The sequence below is a fragment of the Danaus plexippus genome, chromosome 8 (genome assembly GCF_018135715.1).
Source record: "Danaus plexippus chromosome 8, MEX_DaPlex, whole genome shotgun sequence".
Classification (NCBI taxonomy): Eukaryota; Metazoa; Arthropoda; class Insecta; order Lepidoptera; family Nymphalidae; genus Danaus; species Danaus plexippus.
The window spans coordinates 4,445,556-4,467,233 of record NC_083542.1 but is presented as its reverse complement, the minus strand read 5'-3'; the positions used below and the strand labels follow the sequence as shown (position 1 = coordinate 4,467,233).

General features: G+C 33.2%; 6 protein-coding genes across 10 annotated transcripts; 3 read left to right on the top strand and 3 right to left on the bottom strand.

Moving 5' to 3' along the window:
• The first annotated feature begins 113 nt into the window (after positions 1-113).
• LOC133318880 (INO80 complex subunit C-like) lies at positions 114-1,024 on the top strand. Its single transcript, XM_061521305.1, has 2 exons — positions 114-392; positions 699-1,024. The coding sequence occupies exons 1-2, from the start codon at positions 245-247 to the stop codon at positions 896-898; spliced, it is 348 nt and encodes a 115-aa protein (XP_061377289.1). The 5' UTR covers positions 114-244; the 3' UTR covers positions 899-1,024.
• A 55-nt stretch (positions 1,025-1,079) lies between these two features.
• On the bottom strand, positions 1,080-2,589 carry LOC133318878 (U3 small nucleolar RNA-interacting protein 2-like). Its single transcript, XM_061521301.1, has one exon. The coding sequence runs from the start codon at positions 2,481-2,483 to the stop codon at positions 1,134-1,136; it is 1,350 nt and encodes a 449-aa protein (XP_061377285.1). The 5' UTR covers positions 2,484-2,589; the 3' UTR covers positions 1,080-1,133.
• A 1,029-nt stretch (positions 2,590-3,618) lies between these two features.
• LOC116773158 (serine/arginine-rich splicing factor 2) lies at positions 3,619-6,053 on the bottom strand. Of its 4 annotated transcripts, none has more exons than XR_009752612.1 (5): positions 5,709-6,053; positions 5,489-5,629; positions 5,137-5,282; positions 4,961-5,020; positions 3,619-4,260 (listed from the first exon to the last, which is right to left on the bottom strand). XR_009752612.1 is itself a non-coding variant. In XM_032665570.2 (4 exons), the coding sequence occupies exons 1-3, from the start codon at positions 5,888-5,890 to the stop codon at positions 5,147-5,149; spliced, it is 459 nt and encodes a 152-aa protein (XP_032521461.1). In that variant the 5' UTR covers positions 5,891-6,053; the 3' UTR covers positions 3,619-5,020; positions 5,137-5,146. The 4 variants fall into 4 exon arrangements, 2 of the variants coding, with proteins under 2 accessions (XP_032521461.1, XP_032521449.1); XR_009752611.1 differs by having other exon boundaries at positions 5,137-5,321; positions 5,709-6,052; XM_032665570.2 differs by having other exon boundaries at positions 3,619-5,020.
• Positions 6,054-6,570: 517 nt separating this feature from the next.
• On the top strand, positions 6,571-7,814 carry LOC133318731 (cilia- and flagella-associated protein 276-like). The gene is made up of 3 exons (XM_061521304.1): positions 6,571-6,854; positions 7,128-7,296; positions 7,509-7,814. The coding sequence occupies exons 1-3, from the start codon at positions 6,673-6,675 to the stop codon at positions 7,647-7,649; spliced, it is 492 nt and encodes a 163-aa protein (XP_061377288.1). The 5' UTR covers positions 6,571-6,672; the 3' UTR covers positions 7,650-7,814.
• Positions 7,679-10,582, top strand: LOC116774006 (uncharacterized). 2 transcript variants are annotated; one of them, XR_009752610.1, is made up of 6 exons: positions 7,679-7,765; positions 8,473-8,639; positions 8,725-9,420; positions 9,644-9,727; positions 9,998-10,132; positions 10,205-10,340. XR_009752610.1 is itself a non-coding variant. In XM_061521302.1 (6 exons), exons 2-6 carry the CDS (start codon positions 8,618-8,620, stop codon positions 10,517-10,519), a joined length of 1,266 nt encoding a protein of 421 aa, XP_061377286.1. In that variant the 5' UTR covers positions 7,679-7,765; positions 8,473-8,617; the 3' UTR covers positions 10,520-10,582. The 2 variants fall into 2 exon arrangements, 1 of the variants encoding a protein (XP_061377286.1); XM_061521302.1 differs by having other exon boundaries at positions 9,984-10,132; positions 10,205-10,582.
• A 396-nt stretch (positions 10,583-10,978) lies between these two features.
• Positions 10,979-20,418, bottom strand: LOC133318859 (protein shuttle craft-like). The gene is made up of 17 exons (XM_061521240.1): positions 20,228-20,418; positions 18,755-20,137; positions 18,507-18,683; positions 17,985-18,204; positions 17,458-17,621; positions 16,833-17,034; positions 16,230-16,354; positions 15,854-15,981; positions 15,429-15,582; positions 14,834-15,030; positions 14,630-14,754; positions 14,157-14,342; positions 13,877-13,966; positions 13,285-13,483; positions 12,761-12,913; positions 12,207-12,340; positions 10,979-11,968 (listed from the first exon to the last, which is right to left on the bottom strand). The coding sequence occupies exons 2-17, from the start codon at positions 19,992-19,994 to the stop codon at positions 11,857-11,859; spliced, it is 3,606 nt and encodes a 1,201-aa protein (XP_061377224.1). The 5' UTR covers positions 19,995-20,137; positions 20,228-20,418; the 3' UTR covers positions 10,979-11,856.
• Between the last annotated feature and the right edge of the window lie 1,260 nt (positions 20,419-21,678).

Sequence of the window (21,678 nt, the reverse complement as noted above, 5' to 3'; positions counted from 1 at the left end):
AATTTCAAAAACAATTTCATATTTATCACAGTCATAAATAACCTCAAGAGGTAGGTTATTTTAAATTATCCGTCAAAGTCATATTTATAAATATTTGTCAACCAATATGATACTATATTATTAGTGTTTACTATATTAAATATTTGACTAATTGCAATTTAATAAGTATTAAATTATAATCATTCATTATAAATTATTCACTTAATGACTTTTTCTCGTATGCTTCGCAAAAAAACAACTAGAAATGAGCAGTGAATTAGAAAAAACACATCGCTTTAAAGTAGAAAATAAATTTATCGTAAAAAGTGGTTGCAAAAAACGCATGTGGAGATCGCTAAAGCAAATATTAACTACCGAACGAACACTACCTTGGCCTGAAGAAGCTGTTTTGTGTAAGTTGAATATGCAAATTTATAATAAGTTTCATTTCTAACGTATTAAACAACTCTATATAATATTGAGTTTAGATTTTCAATCCACAAATACAGACTGGCTTTACAGCTTAACCTATCTACACACTCTAGTGGAGGTTAGCAGGTTACCACTCCTTCGAATTTTTCTCCCATTGTAACTTTCTATCACTGACAAGATATGTAAAAATTTTAGCTATTCTTCAAATTAACTTAATGAAGCTGGCTTGGTAATTGCTAAGTTAAATAATTTAAATGTTGTTTTATCTAATAATGTTTCTTTTGCAGACTATTCAATTAATGCTCCACCCACTTTTAAACCCACAAAGAAATATTCTGATATATCTGGTCTTCCAGCACCCTATATAGACAGACATTCCAAACTTTTCTATAGCAATGCGGAAGAGTTTGCTACAGTCAGGAGTTTACCCATGGATATAACAGCTGGCTACCTTCAACTTCGAGGAGCAAGTACAATAGTCGGTTGATATACATATACCTATAAGGGAATATAATTACTTAAAACATAAGTACACAAACATTTTATTACTGATAATAATTTTTTTAAACTTTGTAGTATAATAAGAAAGTAAATAATAATTATTTTTTATTAATTCAGATGTTTTTTTTTTAGTACATATTCATTCCAATACCTATCACTCCCACCAAGGTCAATAGTAAAGAAAGATTTTGTTGTAAAAATATAATTGATTTATTTAAAAATCATGACTTCAATAAAAAGTTAACAATGACTAAACCATTCTTTGCACTGCCATCTTTAAACCATCTGCCAATCTTGTGTTCCTGTCCGACAGCAACATATAACTGGGTGCCATCACTAGTAAATTGCATAGAATTAATGAAACCACTTATACTTAAACTAAATAGAGGCACAATGTTTCTATATGAATTACTAACTTTCCACAATCTAACATTATTGTCATAGGAGCCAGATGCAAATACGTCAGAATTCATAAGTGTGGCTAAGCTGACAATCCAACGAGGTACATTATTCTCTTGACCATGTGCTTCTGGTACAGTACATAAGGGCTTTTTCTTTAAAGCACTCCATAAACAAAGTGATCCATTATCACTGCCGGAAACAAAATGTTCCTCATCTAATAGTTTAACAACATCAAGACTACCTTCTGGCCCATTAAAAATGAGTTGCGATTCTTCAACAATTTTCCATATACGTACAGATGTATCTCTTCCCCCCGATGTTATTGCCCTTTCTCTAGTTAAAGCATCAATTGATGTAATTGGAGACTGATGTCCAAATAGTGTTTCAACATATGCCATTTCATCTAAAGACCACACTTTAACAGATCTGTCCTTACTAGCCGAGTATAACGTATGTGTGCTCTTTCTGAAAACAAGTCCTATAACAGAGTCCTTGTGACCTTTGAATGTATGAATATGTTTTAATGTCTGTGGATCCCAGATTTGAATATCAGGTGATGAGTCCGATGTTGCTAGAAATTTAGAGTCTGACGATAAAGCTGCTGATAAAATACTACCTTTAAGAAAATTGGAATGTGTTTTAAATGTCAGTGTACCAAGTTTTCTTTTCTCTTTTATTCCCCATTTAATAATACTTCCGCTTTTGCAACCCGTGATAGCAAACTGGGCATCATTACTGATACAGACACACGTCAGGGAAAGGCGATGTTCTTTCGCACGGATAATTCTTATATCGTCTTCAGTGGGACAGATATAATTATCAGCTACTTCTATTCGTAGTTTACCTTTCTGTTCTAAATAGTCTTTCAGTAATCGCTTGTCAATAGCAGTGTCCAATTCTTTAAGCTCTGCACGCTTAGCTTCTTCTTTTTCTATTTCTTCAAGGTATGTTTTGGCTATCCGCAGTTTCTTCTGTTCAGCTGTTTCGTGATCACTTTCTGAATCTTCTACATCAGAAAATTTCTTTAGATCTAAATCGCTATCCGAAGATTCGCCACCATTTTCTAGGTTAGGATCATTTGGTTTTTTTATTCTTTTCTTTGTGATTTTTTCTCCTTTTCTTTTATGTAATTTTCTGGATTTCCCTTTTAAAAAGAAAGAAGTTGACATATTCGCTCAGATCAGTCGTAAATAATTTAATTTAAAAAATTTAAATAGAATCGGTTCTGTTACAGGAGCACGTTGATTTGGCACTGACAATTGACAAATGACAATCCTCATATGACAATTGACATTTTGTTAAAAATTTCAAACAACACAATATACTGGGCACGTCTTTGCACGGATGAAAGCCACATTTAAAACAACCAACCAAACAAAAAACATGCACTCATAACGTATGGGAGTCTTATTTAAAGAATTTAACTGAAATTTTTCACAGACAATTTATTATTTCTTTTTAGTACTAGGTAAAAATATTTTCATTGAGAAGATAATAAGACCCATTATTTAAATTTTACATTTATTTTTTTGTCAATTGGATTTAGATAATTTCTTTCTTTTTTTTTAATTTAATACTTCGTTCTTTAATTATGTTTACCTTTAGTCATTCCTATAGTCTAAATGTTTTTGTAGTTCTAGTTATAGCTGATATGTCATTAATTTACTCGGTAGAAATATAACTGTAAGATTGGCCTCTGTTTCACCCAAAATCCAAATTATTGTTCTTTTTCTGTTGGTTGGTGTTCACAAGGTATTTTATTTATTGAGTTTTGTTGTCTAAATAATCTGGACTTAATGTAACATTTTAGGAAAACCAGGGTTTTTAAAGCCTTTATTCATAGAACTAAAAATCTTACTTGACCTTTTTAACGTTTTCATAGGCGATTGTATAACTTTAAGCGCCCTAAAAATTTCGGCTTTATGTGTAATTAACAAAGAAATCTAAACCGAATTTGTTAAATATGTTTACACCTTAAGTATGTTCTTGCAATATTTGCTATATATTTAGCTTTGTTAGCCTGATTAAAGATACAACATATTCCTTAAATTCTATCACGTAATATCATGATTCTGTTTGATACCCATATGAGGTGGGGAAGTGACTTGTGATTGTGAACATCGAGTTTGAACCAATTATGTTTTAAGAATATTCCGAATATTCAGGATCAGGATGTTTGCGCACAATTAATGTTTGTTTTTAAAGAAAAATAATATAAATATAATAATAATAGTTTTATAAAGAAAAATAATAAAAAGGAATATAGGATTGAAGGATTCGACTTTAGGCAAATAAAAAAAAAAATTGATGTTATGTTTATTACGAATAATAAACCGAAGTTACTAAACCATGCTCGTTGTCCATAGCGCCCTTGACTGCTTGCTTGACGTAAAAGATTTAAAGACAAGGTTTACGTTTTTTGTGGAATAAACTATATCAAGACGTTTCAGAACAGAAAACCTTCCCTTTAAACAGAATGGTATAGCGGTGTTTTATTTACTTCTTATTCTAGTGAATATCAGGGGGGGAGTCCTGCAATTACAAGTTAACCTAGACGCACGTATCTGCAAATCACACCAATCAGCACAGGAAACTGCCACAGCAAACAGGCCAGCGAGCAGCACCGGCCTGCCGAACAAATCCATATATTAATCCACTCAGCAAGACTACTTACTTCCACTATACTAACATAACACTATTGTTTAATTCACTCTAATTCCAAAATAATACTCATTAATAATTTTTTTAATAAACCCCTGCACGGGCAAGTACACATAGAAAATTAAACTGGTACCATTCTCTTGGGCCTAGGCTACACCAGTCTTGTGTCAATAAATATAAAAGTTTACTCATAACTTATGCTCAGCAACAACAGCAATTCAGCAGTTGTCAGCAAACAGCAAAACCCCCCTCCCCGCAAACGCCTCGCTCTGCATACTCCATGCCCTGAGCATACCAACATTAACATTAATTTTGTAATCTCTCTAGACAACGTATTATGTTAACACCGATTATTCCTCTATTCTATTTGAATTAATGTAGCTTTCAAGTTACATTTACCTTAACTGTACTAAATTTGTTCTTCAAATAAATCCTACATATTAATGTTTTGTTAAGTAAGTTTTTATTACAACAAAATATTTAGTCGGACTCAGGGGGGAAATTACCACATATCGTCGAGTAGTCCTATTAATCCCAAATTTTAACCCAATTTGAGGAACATGATCTTCAGATATAATATACTTTGTATATACCTGCAATAACATCTTAAAACCATAACAGCATCATCAAGTGTGGATTAATTACATATTAATACATCATATAAATAAAGTCAAGCAAAATTAAAATAATATATAGTTTTTGAACAGATGTGATATTTAAAATTACCTTTTCAAATTTAAACATTAAGCAAGTAGTTATAAAATTTACATTTTTTTTTTTTGGTAATAATTACTAATTACACTGTTATGGATTGGACAACTGAGTTAAGACAAATGTTAACACACAAAAAAAAAACTATTACATGGTAAGAAAAATAATGAAAATTACAAACATTACAATAAATTTTTATCTTATAGACTAATTTTGTTGCAGAGTTTGCCACTATGTCAATTTAAGTTCTTAAAGTTATAGAGTATTCTAGTACCTTAGCCTAGGCTGCCATTTGTTTGAAGTGCAGCACTTCAGCTTACAAGATACTTTAAACCTGCACAGAAGAGAAAACAATACTATAGCAATTAAAAACTATGATAGTTATTCATGATTATTACCATTTTTTAACACTTCGTAGAAATTAATACTAAATGAATAAATGTATCTTACTCAGCACACTTCAATGTCTTGAACGAGAGCGGCTGCGGCTGCGACTGCGGGACTTGCCGCGGGAGCTCTTGGAGTCCGAGCGACTGCGGGATCGGGAGCGCGAGCGGGACCGGCTGCGAGAGTACGAGCGGCGGCGGGACCGGGACCTGGAGCGACGACGTGAACGAGACCGTGAACGCGAGTGGCTAAAAGAAACATCATCACACACATATGTAAATTACTGTAGACAAACATCTCACAATTAACTGTGAAGCATAAACTGCGTCTGCCGCCTCTGTAAGAATCTTTATTAGCTTAAGACTAAACTTGGCGTGTTAATTCGTAATAATCTAAGAACAAAAAATAAAATTACCTCCGACGACGGTCGTAGCGGCTTCTGTATGGTGAAGATGGTCTACCATATCTGGCCATTTGAACTCGCAATTCTCTGCCGTCTAACATTCTTCCGTCTAATGAATCTAGTGCTTCCTCGGCATCGCGCCTTTCGAAGAACCTAAAAATACCACGACACAATTTAAAACTATTTGACTAAAAACTTATTCACAAAACGGAAATAACAAAAAGTAACAAACCTGACAAAAGCAAACCCTCTGCTTTCACGTGTATATCTGTCTCTTGGAATATAAATATCGCCGACATCACCACACCTTTCGAAAACGCGACGTAAATCATCTGGTGTAGTCCTATATGTTAGATTGTCCACTTTAAGAGAAACCATGCCGTCTATTCGCGGCGGTGGTCTTCCGTAACTCATTTTGCTGTCTTTTTTTCCTTAATAACACAAAATAAACCTACAATTCTTTAACCTCCACAGGAAACTATAAGTTACAAAACAAAATGGCGGATTCGACAGAGAACTCGTAACTAGAAGCGTCTATATCATCGAGTGAACGATCACATAAAGATAAAAATTGGAATGCAAGCGTTTCGAAAGCAAGCTAGCTGCACAGACTATACAATTAAATGAGTTTAGTGAGAATGTAGGGGAATTTCAGTCTTTAATATTGATAATTTTAATATTAAAATATATATTTTTTAAAATATTATTTCTCTCAACCTAATCTGGTGTATGTAAAAAAAAATATATGTATTGTACATATTTTGGAACATGAAGCAGAAATGCGATCTAATAAAAGCATAGCACTAACATAACATTAAGAGTTAATAACGTATTCTGTGTATAAAAATTAGAAGTAGAAACCTAAAAAATAAAATTAAGAAAAAATAAGTTTTAGTACATATTAGGCTTTTAAATATTAATTCTAACCATATTTAGGATTTTTTTCAGTTTAGGCATTTATAATGATAAAAGATAGTTTAGACTATTTCGTATTTATAAAGATAAAAGATAGTTTAGACTATTTCGTATTTATAATGATAAAAGATAAATAACTTTTTCAGTTTAAGTATTATTTCGAGAAATGCATTGTTGCTATGGTTACTTCATTTTTTATGACAGAATTGGCAGTCACAATTTAAAATTATTCTTAAATTTTATCTAAATCAATCGCGTTATCCTACGTAAACCAAATTCAAATGGCAGAAATAAAACAAGTGAGAAATAAGAAATTGTTGCCGGACTTAAGGAAAGAAGGAGAATTAAAAAAAAACATAGTTCTTTCTACTACTGAAAAACATGGTGTTCCTACAGGCTCGAGATTATTTTCTCATCACACATTAGCAAGTGTTCGGAAATTGAGTTTTTATCACCCATTTTTGTTAGTTTAAATTATCAATGTTTGTTTGTAGGGCTATATTAATTTCATACAGACAAAAATGAGTTACAATTGGTTTTTTTTTCGACTTGACTACTGGTGTTAATTCTATTGGCTTTGTCAGCGTCACCGGGGAGGATTACAATTAATGTTTCATATGCTTTCCCATAAAAATAAACAAAAATAGATGTTATACAATCCTTAAACACGGTTTAAGGAACAAAATTAGTATGTAACAAGGAAAATATTTTTTATTTAATTACGTCTGTATAACAGTTTGCCTGATGACAACTTGGATGTAATCTTGACATCCACCTACAACCATTCAACGGAGCGCTTTGCAGACAAAGAGGACTTATATTTGCAACCGGAAACAATTGGTTGCCAAACATGGCGACGGTTAAGAAACACCAATGATAAACTGCCTTCGACTCTCATACCAATGGTAAAATTCCCAATAAACTATTTAAGTATTTATGTTGTTGAACGTAGTCACTATTATTATTATCGTCTTATTTTTTTTTGTGTCATCATTAACATCGTCTTATATTTTTATGTCCTAAAGTTAATTAGTATTAATTATATCTACCGGATATAAATTAGTGCAAGTTTTTTGTTAATATTTATGAAATATTATATAAAATTCATATGTTATAGGGCCATCCGATGAAACGCGGAGGGATAACGGAACGCAAGTCGCCGTTTAGCGTTAAGTTAATGAATTCAGGCGTGCACTCCTCTCAAACCAACCCTGGATACAGCAGGCAGCCAGCTGGCGGCGCCATATTCTTCTATTGATACTAAGATTCATTAAAATATAATTTTATCAAGATTTGTTATTCTAACAATGTTATATCATTGTCTTACTGTTCCATTTAGGAAGACACACAATGAATGTTCCAAATGCGATTAAGGTACTAATTTAGCGCAACTGTTTAATAGTAATAAAATATTTTTTACATTTTTTTGCTTTTTTGTTATAACTTCGACAGATAAACTAAATACCTTTTCCGTGACCATTACAGCAAATATTATTTACGAAAAGGTAGAATTTAGATCGAAAGAAGCACAAGAAAATCTGATAACATTTTTTTTCAAACTGAATAAAAACAGTTTTTGTAAAATGTCTAGGGCGGGTGACAAAAACACGAACGCGGATAAGATACTTGATAAAGATTTCTGCCGGCAATCATAAATTCATTAATTTAACTCCAGTAACTGGTTTGCTGTGCAAGCTTACATCGACCGTACAAAAAGTTTTAATTGTAAGACCGACTGTAAAATAAACAATAATAAACGCAGTTAAAAAGCAGTTTAAAGTGGTCTTTTGTTTTTTCTTCGGCCTTTCATCTGTAGATAACTCTTATCTTAGTAGAAAAGGATCTGAAGTTGAGGATCCTTATCCTCAAAAAAAATTGTTAAAAAAACTAACTAACCTATGAATCTGCAGCTGTAGTGATATATATAGAACCGTGATTTTTTAGTTCAAGTTCAGTTTTCAGGTGAAATCTATTTGCTCTTCTATCTCTACCAAATAGGTTGTTTTAAAAAAGTACAGATAAAATATTGCTATTGTTTCTGATTACAAGTGAAGAAAAATGACATGGATATATTATTCTAGATTTAAAATAATTCACATTAAACCAAGGTTTATGAAACTGCCAAGAAATAAATGATTTTGACACCTCAAAAACAATTTACGTAGATTTTGAATATAAAATAATCAAGTAATAAAATTATTTTGGTAAACTGTTATTAAAATTTACATGGATTTATTAGATACCCATGGTATGTATTTCGTTCTACTATTGCTATTCGAATATAAAGTGTATTCCTATATTTTTTATTAATTTATTTATTTAATATTTTGCAGAAAAGGACTCAATAAGCAAAAAGTGTAACCGAGTACGTTCATGGTATTTATACGAACAGTATAAGTCACTAGAAAGGAATCAGATAGATGCTGCATGTTTGTTAAAAAGCAAATCCTATCAAAATAATTTACTGCGCCAAGAACTAAAGGAAAGACGTGCACGCAGGAGATTGTGCGACAGCAACGAACTATGTCGGAGCGAATTTAGAACAAACAAAGATAATATACTCAGAAATGACAGTGTGAGCGATGACAATCTGTTCGATAGTGTCTGTGAACTTCACGAGGATGTCGAACTAAAAGACATCTGTAGCTGCGACGGTTCGAAAACGAGCAAATATGATGAAAATATAAATAAAGAAGACTTAAGTTGCTCCGACAGCGTATTGAGTGTGGTGGATAATGTTACATCTAATTACCCTCAAGATGTTAAAAAGGAATTAGAAATTGTTAAAAAGAACATCGCTCAAAATATTAACCTGCAACTGGAAACTGTGAAAGAAAATGTAGAATGTTTGGAAAAATTTACGAAGCTTAATGACGAAGATCTATTGTCTCGAGGAAATAGTGAAGTTGCGGATATTAAAGACGTCAATAAAAATGTAAAAGAGAAATCAAAAAATAGCATAGAATCTTTATTGTCGATTTGGTCCAAATTGGTACTGTTTGCTTACAACACGTCGCAATTAAATCACGGTAATAAGTTTACTGCTACGTAAAATTTTTAGACTGTTGCATCTTATACGTGATACCTAATAATAATGGCAGAACGAGATAATTTTACAGTTAAATTCTGTAAAGGTAAAAAGTTTTTTTTCTGTTCTTCAGGCTGTATGCTGCCGCACCTTTGTCAATATTATTCATTTTGAAAGAGTAATATATTTCCTTGAATGATATCCACATGTATGCATTGTTACAGGAAACTGCTACTGCCATTTCAGCTTTCAATTAGTGACAGCTGTTCTTGCGTGCGATTTTCTTCGTAGAAGCGTTGACAAGATGTGTTAGTATGGTTTACACGAGGCATATGTGTATAATAGAAATAATGTATTTGTAACGCACATTAATATAACAATAAGCCCATGAAGTCGTTGTACTTATTAGGGATTATGTATAGCGAATTCACCAAAGGAATAGATGTGAAACAGCTTCCAAATATATTTAAATTTCTCTAAAATGTAATTTTTTTTATTACAAAAAAGCATTCTTTGTCTGGTCAAACTTTTTTTGCACTTTTAATTAAAATAACTTAATTTTAGGTAATTATTTCCAGTCTTACGTCTCTCCGATAAAGTTCGCTAGCAGTGACTGCAACACTCTCCATCTGACCACACCGACGAAAGCCTTAAACTGCTATGAACACAAAAAAAATAAACGAAAGCCTCTCAAGACTCCTAAGAACTGTAAGGTTGGTACATAGATCAAAATATTTCAAATATTCCATAAAAAAATTATTATAAAAAAAATATGTTTTTTCCAGTATTGCTACGATGGTCCATGGTTGAAAAGGAATTATAACAAAAAATACAATTCAGAATATAAAAGTCATTCGAACTATGCATTCAGTAACACAATTAATGAACGCAAATGTCGTGGAGCTAGTGAGCCGTGGCAGAGTTTTGACATACACGAAACAAAAATTGGCGGCAGTTATAGATTGAACACAGATTCCGATAAGAGATTTTGTTATTGTCATGACTTGGAAATTATCGTTGATCGTATACAACAGGTCGCAAGAGACATGGAAATTTTATTGGAAGATGTGGACGATACATCCTCGAAATATTACTTTTGATATTTTTTATTTCTTTAATTTTTTTATATATATTTTTAATAAAGTTTACTATTAATAGATTAATTTTAAGCATTTTTCTATAACTTCGAACCCAAGTAACTTTTCGTACAAATACCATCAAAATTCCAGAATGTAATAGTGAATGTTTAATTTTTCATCAATGTGAGACATATTTACACTTATTGTATAATTAAATGTACATTTAGTATATCTTTATAACGTAATTTTATGTAGAGATAATAATTGCTGTTGCATAAAGACGACATCATGTGATATTACCGAATAAATAAGAGAGTTTTAAAAGTTAGGTATTATATATATACTTGGGTGACAATTAATCATTTGAAATTTATTATTTACAAAACTCGCTCGACAAAATTAATTTTACAAAAAAATCGGGTCGTTAAGTTTAGATGATAAAAGAAAATAAAACGCATTTAATTTTCTAGATCTAATTTATTATGTCTTATAACAATATTATAAGAATTCTATATTAGCTAGTTTGAGCTGAACACATGAATTCTTTAAAAATACAATATTTATAAAATATTACAAAACATCCAAATATTATAAGAGAGGGACAGTATTGAGGTAACACAAGTTCCATTTCCTATTTTTTATGTTATAAACACAAAGGCGATATGACAAGAGTTCGTAATTAATTAAAATCACAATAATTTTAACTCAACACTTTATAGTAAAAAAAAAAAAAAAATTTAATAAGATAATAAAAAACTTCAAGATTTAATTTTGCAAAAAGATATAAATGCCAATAATCGTTAAAATTAAGCAGTGTTATAAATAAATATATATATATATATTTTCTGTATATCAAGCATAAGAGAATAAATGAGTGGACAAATCTTTAACATCCTGCACAAATCTTTAACGTCCTGCAATTTAATATATTGAAACATAACCTCTGAAAACTGATTTAATAACAAATAATATAAATAAATATACAAAATATGTTACTATTCCAGTACCTATTGCAGTCACCGGGTCAATTCATATAACTATACATTTACAGAGACACTAGCGACCTCAACAAAATTGGATTTGATATCAACAACAATCAATATACTTTTTGAAAAACAGAGTTGTACATAATAGTAACTCGGATCAATACTCTGTCTTTCAAGGTTATATATAAAATTAAGACCATAAATTTAGCCTAATCAAAATTTTACTGTCCTGTGAGCGTTCCAGTAAGTCTTGTTATAGCTGAACATTTTTATGTTGTTGTTTTTATTCTATATAATTGTTTAGATTAAATTATTAAACAAATTGGGTAATATATTGACTAACTACAATACAATGTTTCGCTCTATCTAGTTTTACTCTGGAGGGTTATCGAAATAGTCAATTTTGGTTTCTTCCTTCTTGGGCTGACTGCGGGCCGCCCACGCGTTAGTAGATGTCAGCGTTGCCCAGCCACCCGATGAGGACCTAGATATATAGGATAGCAATTAAAACTTCAACTCTATAATTCTATAAAAAAAGAATTTACTGCACCAATTATATTATTACATTCTTTATGCGACCTTATGATCACTTTTGAAGCGACTGTATAGTATTAAACACTGACAATGTGATAATCAATGTTTTAGATAAATTTTCGCTAAAATATAACATGTGATTACAAAAAGCATCAATGAATTTAAATAAAATTTTTGTGTAATCTCACTTTGAGGTGGTGGATGGTATTTCCTTTGTTGGTGGTAGGGCGGCGGCGGGCGCTCGTAGTACCGGCCCGGGTACACGTCTCTTACCAGCCTCTCGGGATAACACCTCCAGTACACTCATAGCCGGCAGCCAAGACTGTGGATAATTTAAAATTAGTATTTTATTCCACTCATGTTATTATTTATAAGGAAAAATTAAGTTATGTGTTCAAGAATATTTTTTATTTTAATTTAATAATGCTATATAGATTTTATAAGGTAATTGCAGTGCTTATAAGTTGTGTAGCTCACAAATAATATTAGCCAAGAGCCTGAGATTGATTCCGTCATAGTTAATTCACTATATATCAAACGAAATTAAAATTGATGACTGGTGAAACAATTATGATTTTTTTTTATATAAGGTAAATATTTTTCTTCACAAGATTACATACATATCTTTAGCTAGTTGATTAGTAAAATAATATACAAATATCTATTAGATGTTTATGTAGTGTTAGTGAACGAAATATATACTAAATGTCTCAGATCTTATATATATTATATTACTCAGTACCTTTTCCTTGTCGGCTGTAGCAACGACGTTTCTGTTAGGTTCAGCGTCATACGCAACACTTTCGCATCCGAAATGTTCGCACAGCTCGTGGATGAACTGACGCTTTTGGCGGTTCATAGATGGGAATGAATGTGCTCTCGTCTTCTGTTTGGACTGAAAATAAATAAATAAGATTTTAACGTTAAAAGTAAAGAAAAATGTTGTCTCAACTAGATTCACGGATATATAATGGATAGTTTTAATAATTATCATCAATCTGCCTATACCGACATATATAAAATGTAGGATAAAATATATATTATATTATTATAAATAATATATATAACAAAACATATGTATTGCTTTATCTTATCGTCTGTCTGTATGTTCCGGCATATATTCAAAACGGCTGGACCGATCTGGATTTATTCCTTTAATGGTCAACAACTTATCTAACAAACAAAAGTCTATTTTAAAGTCTGTGTGTACTGTATAGGGTTCTGGTCGCTGTTAATCGTATGTATAGTCATAATATGTCATATCACCTTTTTGGCTAATTGGACGAGTTCCGTCAGCTTGTCGTGTATTTGTTGTGCGAAGGTTGGTTCCCTGGCGGCCGTTGTTCGTAGATGATCGCTATATCGAGGCGCGAGCTTGGCCGATACGTCAGGATTTCGCAGCTGAAGTGCCAAAGCCAGGCGACGGCTCCGAGCCTCTACGAAGCACTCCTCGTCACACTCCAATCTGTATTGACATTACTTTGTTTTCATCTTATTTATATTTAATACTGGTTTTTAGCTGCGACTTCATTCATTAATTTCGGAACTGGGATTAAAGAGAAATGTGTCAAAACCGTACATATGGTAACCAACAGGCAGCGACATCTACAGTCGGCGTCACATGGTTTTATACATAATAGATTTATTTTGGCGTGATTCCGTGGACAATAAACAGAATTCTTGGATAAATAATACTCTAAAATCTAGATCATGCTCTGATGTCCAAACTAAATGACTTGAAAGTTTCATCAAAATCTGCTAAGTAATTTTTAAGTGAAAGAGTAACAAACATCCATATATCCTCACAAATAGTGGCATATATAATAAACATGACATAATATTAGTAAGACTATATTACGTTTTGAGCATTGATCCGGGTCGTTGAACATCTGATATATCCACAGTGCCACCCTCTTGCATTTTCGTTGCCGCTAGGGTACTCATCATCCTATAAAATAAACAATTATTAGAAATGTATCGTTTTTAAAATCGAATTTTATGTTCAGGGTGATTTTGCACAGTTTGAGAAAGGATGATATAGATGATAATAAACACCTATGTTGAACTGTCGTAAATGACAAACTGAAGACTCTCCGTACGTAGTTTGAAACCTGCCGTAAGAGTATTGTCATACTAACTTGGCATAGTCCCTGGCGTTATCGCAGCAAGATCGCTCTGTTTGTTTTCGTCCACACTGGCAGGTGGCTCGTACTGGCCGGCGACAGGGCGCCGCACTGGGACAGGAGCCCCCGCCGCTAGAGTGACACCTCGCAGCACACGGGTGACCACAACTCGGCCGTTTGGATGTGCAGGGTTGACTACATCTGTACATATATTGAGGTATACTATTAGATTGATTTTTATTTTAGGAGTCGGAACGAAAACGTAGTCTTATAAATTCATCTGTTTTTGTATTTTGTGGATAGAGAATTGATAGACACACTGAAAATTAATTATAGAAAGCGTGCCTATGGAAGAACTAACAGTCATCGCCTATTCCAATGATTTTAATTCCAGGCTAGACTAGTGTGGTATGTGTGCATCCAAAATGAAACGAATTATATTTGTCGTTCAGTCTAGTTAAAGTTTGTATTTTATAGATTTAACTCACGTGCTTATATCACAAGATCCCTTGTGACATATTTTGATACAAGTGTGTTTACCGCAAGGAAGAGGTTTCCCGCACGGCAGGCCGCAGGAGAATTCTTCTTGAGAACACGGTATTGTTTTCCGTTCCTGATGATTATTATTAATTTAAGTCCAGCCTCTGCACAGTATAAAATCAAAAGACGTCATTACATTAGCGATGACTCACTTCATGTTTTCCGTAACACATTTTAGTTGTAAGCACGACGCATGGCGGGCAATCGCCGGAGTGGCACGAGTGGTGCGGCGGGTGACCGCAGGGTCTGCTCCTGCGGCAGGGGGCGCTGCAGGCGGGTGGTTTGGTGCCGCAGCGGACCGGCGGCATCAGCACCTCCGCGCCACACTCACAATGGAGCTCGTCGAAACCTTTAATGATATACAATGATGAACTTGCTAAATCAGTAACTAAAAATTAAAACAAAGTTATTCGTGGAATTCAAATTATAATAAATAATAAGGAATGTGATATTCACCACGCGGGGCTCGAGCTCACAAAATTACAGAATATCTCTCGTTTCTTTGCCAATGAAGATGTCATGCCATAAACTTGATTTTTATTTATATGAAGACAGTTGATATAACTATCTTATAAAAGTCCCTCAACCTACCCAACGAAGGACTATGATGCTTGTGCTTTCATCATTATAACAAACAAGATTGCATATTATTATTAAATTTACAACAAATTGTACACTGTGCACTGTATATACATATACATAAAAGTCGTGTCAGCATATATTTTGTGTATATCTGTCTGTACTCACTGACTCTCGGACAGGGCGCGCAGTGTCCAGTGTGACAGAACTCCTCACATCTGTGGAGCTGACATGAGAGAGAACGGCCGCAGACGACGGCGCAGCGATGAGTGGCAGAGTCACAGCACCGGGTATGACAGCGGTGACGGCCGCATGACAACTTCTGTAAGGACACATTTAATATATAAGCACATAGACAGGCTTATACAGTACTAGTTTTCCTAAGCGACTTCGTCCGCGTTACCTTCGAGACAGTGTTAAAAAATAAATCTGTTCAGTTTAATATGTCAAAGAACAATAGAATACACACGTCACACATATTCAGATTTACATATATATATATTAATAATATTAGTGGGAATTCTTATTGTCAAGAGATAATATTACTAACATATTTCTTTTTTAAACTCAAAAAGGTTTAATTTCCTTGTTACCTTGTTACATTTTCTCTGACACAATACGTTGTTGATCATCTGCGGCAGATCAGCACACGGCACCTCTTGGCTCGAGTGACCGCAACGGCACTGCAGCAGAGTTGTGTCGGGACAGACGCGGCAACCACCTGTATGTAAACACGATTACATTAATCACATATTTATATTATAATACAGTTGTATTGGTGTTCATTATAATACAATTTTATATTTATTTATTCCTAGGATAATAACATCAAATTCGTCCGTCAGTCATAGTTAAACTAACCTAACCTTACAGTTACGAGAATTTTTTATTTATAAGCCAGCAAGTAATATTTCAGCACACAAGAGGTGATATTAGTTGTATATTAAATATGTTGAATGATTTCCAAACCTTCGTGACAGCTCTCTTTACATATATGCTTGTCGCCCGCCGGCCCGCACGGTAGAGGCTTAGCACAAATGTTGCCACAGAGCGGTATGGGGTCCACGCAAGTCTTGCGCTGATCTTTATTGATCCTGAAATAAGATCAGGTTACAATGACTATACTCATATCGTTATAGTCAATACACATACAGTCATTCAATATTTTTTTAATATACGTACAAACGATGTTCTTTGCATTGTTTTAACGACTTTATACTTAAATTTGATATATTTGTATATAAGCCATTTACTTCACGAAACAACCAATAACATTTCTTATATCGATATATAACAAGCTCAGTTCGTGACTTCGTCTGCGTTGATTTTAAAAGTGGATTCAAAGAGAAAATAATGTGTTTAAAAAGTTTGATATGGTAATTATAAGGCAACGCCATCTATTGTCAATATTCTGGACTTCATGCAAAATAGAACGTTATTGTAATTTTTCTTCATAATATAACATGAATATTTTACATCTTATTCCGAACACTCAACTACATTGTTGGAAAATGTCATCAAAATCTGTCAATAACAAGAGATGGAAAGACGTTTTTAATATGCAAGTTATACCTAGTCTTGCCACACGGACAGGCCGGCACGTTGTCGGGTGTGAGGGGACACGCAGGGCAGGGCGGGGCGTGGCAGGTCGCGCGACACACGTGCGCTCCGCATGACAACACACGCCCGCACTGCTCGCCGCAGGACCAGCTGGTGCGGTCCGTGTGTGACGTGCACGCCACGGAGCGAGACTTGGCCGCGGGGCAGTGACACACTGGAAACATGCGACAAATATATATATTATGTATCATCAGTGTATGTATGTGAGGGTAGAAATACAGAGAAATAGACTAGTACAGTATGAAACGAGATAGAAGTCGCGACTGCTATCAAATTGTTATCTTGTCAGGAGTCTTGATTAGGAATCTTAATTGGTTTCCTAATATTTAAGGCGGCGCAAACGCTATAGATTAAACATTTTTTCGGAGGACCTTATCTCGAGTCATAATACTCTTTAAGAACGAACTCTTCCTACTTTGAAAGTTGTTATTCGACTTCTTTTGGAGGTTGAAGTTGTTTTTTGTTTAGTCTGATGGCTTAAATCTCGAAGATTTGACGCTTAGTTAAAGTTAAGTCAATGTAAAACTTACTATAAGTAATGAAAAAAGGTTGCTTTTATCAAAAATATAATGTTTACCTTGTGTGACAATTTCCTCGCAGGGGTCGCACTGTTCTTCATGGCACTGTTTAGTGCATGAATGAACCCCGCATTCTAATTTTTTATTACACACTCTTCCACAGACTTGCGGTAATTTACTACTACATAGAACTGAACGCGTCTCCGCCCCACAGCCGCATTGCCTGCACAGATGATACATACTTAGACATATAGATAATTAATATTATTATTATAAAGAAATCACTTTTATGTTTATTGTTCCATGACAAAGATAGATAATATTTGGTATCAGATTTAAAACTTTTTCTACATATACATTTAAAATGAAGCAGTGAAATGTGGTGGACTCAATTATCTTGAATTCAACAATAGAAATTGAGCCTGATATTAGGTTGTAAACATGTTAACAAACACACTCTTATATATATATATATATAATTAAATAAAAAATAATGGTAATTTTTTTGCTATCAGTACTCTATATTGATGTTCGTAAATAAGATTGAATGTTTCCTATTGTTCTGTATAATAAATGTAACACTCACTTGCTTATAGTGGCCTGGCACGGAGGGCATGGTCCAGGGTGGCACAATAGTGTGCATGGATGAGGGCAGAGCCTCATTCTCTTACAGGACTTGCCACATGTATGAGCACCACTCGATCCCCTCTGGTATTCTGGATTCCTGACCGCACCACACATACATCTATACTCGGTTGGTATGTCTTGATTCACATTTTGGCATGCTGGACATCGCCATTTCGTTTCTGTAAATATACAAGGAATATTATATATTCTTTTATAAATGAATATGGTACCTACACTTAGATTAATGTTATTTATTATCTGTGGTTGACCATAGATAAATAAAAAGGTGTTTGGTCATCTAAAATATTTGTAAAAGATATAACATCAATTGCATACATTATGTTTATTAACAATTTATTAGAAAAGAAACAATTCAACCAAACTTTTTTATTATGTCAGTTATATATATAAGAATTAAAAGAGGTTTCTTTTTAAATTAATTCTTAAGAGTATATTTTTTGTTAACAATAAGTGTACTTACCAATCATGCTACTTATAGCCCATTTCCTTATGCAACGAAGATGCAATACATGATAACAGTTACCGCAATACCATACTGGATCAGTTTGTTTAACTCTCTCGCAGCATACAAGACACTCAAGGGTGCCCCTGTCTAGTTGGTCGCTTAAGCGCTCACGTTGTGTCATATCTATGTTAGCTGCAAATTAAAGGTTATAAATTACAGGAAATTCAAAAAAGATTTTGAGTTGTTCGGGTGAAAACAATTACCTCCCGGGTTAGACAAGTTTTTACTCTTCCCTTTGGCCGGACTTGATAGATTATCCCTATTTCTTTCTTCTTTGGCATGGAAATAAGACTTTGCATACTGTTCATCATCATAAATATCTCTTTCCGCACCTTTTAACCTTTGACTTCCTATCCACCTACGATTCCTTCCTGACCCTTCACTTCTACCATTTCTTACATCTTGGCTTTCTTTTGGCATTCCACTGTTATAAAAAGTCCGACTTGGGTCAGAGTCTTTGCTTTTAAACTTAGAATTACTTTTTGATTGGCCCCCTTCGTCACTGTTAGAATTTTCAGGTAATTCGGATGCTGAACTGATATCGTTTATATCTTCGTTGTGGTTAGATTCATGATTACAGCCATTGTAAGTACGGTTTTTAGGTTTTGACTGGTTATTGTAGCCTTGATTATATTGGTTGCGGAAACTAGGTTCCAAATTTTGGTTGTTTTCAAAGGGTCTGCTCTTAGATTTGCCTTTGCGATTATTAGCATCACTTGGACGATCTTTGTGCACAGGGTTTGCAGAATTTTGGCCACTACTTTCACCATTGGTATTTTGATTATCTTGATTGCGGTATTTTGAATCATATTTGTTATGGCGGTTATTTAATTCTTGAGGTTTCACATTTTTTTGGTAAAAGTTGCTAGATTCTGAAGTAAAAGAATTCTTTGAGTTCTGCGGTCTTTCTCTCCAGTTTGTTGAACCTGATGGCTTGGAATTGTTACTATCACCTGCATTTCTATTTGTATTGCTTGAATGTTGTTCTTTATTACTAGTGCTAGATTGCTTAGGGACAAACTCAGTGGCAGTGGGCATGAGTTTGGATTTCACAACTTCTCTTGGTAATTGTTGATCTATTGATGTTTGCTGAATCTGTTCTTCTGTATTCCCCTGGTATGTTTCATTGTTGTAATTATAATTGCTTGAACTAGTTTCATAATTATACACAGCTTGAGAGTTTTGGTTGGGTGAATCATTTTGATAATTAGGTAACTGTGCATACTGACTATTGGGATAGTTTGGATATTGAGTATTATATGGGTTTGTTTGAGGGTTGGAAATGTGCATTTGGGATAAAAATTCATCGAAGCTTACATATTGGTTCGCATTATATTGAGCGTTTGGATAGTATGCCTGATATTGGTTGTTATAGTCCCCATTCCAATTATTAGGTGTGTGGTACTGATTATTGTAGGAGTAAGAATTATTCCACTGAGACATTGCAGCAAACGATATTATTTCGCCAATAATATTGTGAAATAGTGTAAAAATATAAATATTTCATATAATTCTTTCGTAATTTTTTCTTGATTTTTTGGCCAATGGCCGAGACCAAAGGCCTCAGAGACGAAATTGTGAACGCTCTGAAACGACACAAGACAATAGCAATTATATTTTATTGCGGGATATTAGCATGTGGCACTTTATGATATTATAAGTGTTTTCAGACTTACCAGTAGATAATTTAAAGTGCACTTGGATGTGTAAAAAAATTATAAATAATAAAAGTAAATGATAAAATAATTTAGAAAAGAAAGTGGTACTAAATTAAATGGGCTAAGCGTTTGCTAAGCCGATGTGTTAACTCAGATATGAGCTAAAATCTGATGATTTGATGAAATGGCAAAGGGGAGGGGGAGGAAAGACTACAAGTCAACGTTGACAACAAATTTGTTACACCACCATAGGCAATATGATTGAAATAACACAGATTAAATATATGATTATGTTTGAACATGTCCACAAATGAACGTATTCGCTTTGAAGGTTTACTTATAAGCATAGTTTTAACTTGTATTCTTAATGTTCAAAGATTGACATATTATAATATAGTGAAATAAAATTAATGTTTTTGAGAAAATAAAATATATGTATTTTTAAGAACAGTAGAAAGTAATGTATACGAGCACACAAATTTAAATTTTTCTATCGTTAAGAAACATAAAAACTATATTGTATCAATATGTGATGTATATATATTAATATTATATATAAGCAAATTTTCAATTTTTTTGAATAGAATAACACCATAGATAAATTTGATAGTTAATAAATCAATTCATTTGAAATTACTATGAGAGAAAGATACAATAAGAGGTATGAGATATAGGTATAAATACTATGAGGTACTTCTGTCATGAATAAGGTATTTCATGAAAGCCTGTGAATTTTAGCTAAATTCCTATTCCAAAATGAAAAATATCTTTACTTAGGAGTTAGACAGAAACATCTGTCTCGTCTTTTTATAAATCAGCTCACGAAGTTCCCATTGGCATAATTTTGACAGATTTTTTAATATTGATTAAAAAGATTGAATTAAAGAATTGTTTGTAAACAGCAAAAAATTACTGTTCATTTACATTCATGATAAGTTCTATTATAGGTTCTGATACAGAAGTTTTTACCATTGTTTTATACACTAGTTAAATATATTAGGCAGACCTATCACACAAGAGAGAATTTACAATGATAGAAAACTTTTTGGTCAATAATACCAATTCACATCATTTCCTCGATCTCCGATACCACAAAGGACTGATGAATTTTTTTTTTACCTCTTGGAAGATAGTGACTTCTGGAATACTCTATATTTTTTCAATCAAGTTATTATAGTTGCACCTCTCTAATATTTTATACAGATAACTGTCAATATGAAATGTTAAATTACAAGTTATTAATTGAAATCCAATTTATTCAACTGTATCCAATGCTACTCTGAACTCATACTCTTAATTCCTCTCTTTCTTAATTCCAGCTGAAGACATGCTACTCAATATACTAAGAGAATAAGTATAGGGTTTTCTTTATCGAGTAATTTACAGATCAAGCTATTGACAAAAACTTTAATTGGGATTTTAATATTATTTATTCGTGGTGTCATTATATTTCTGACTTGTAGTAAGTT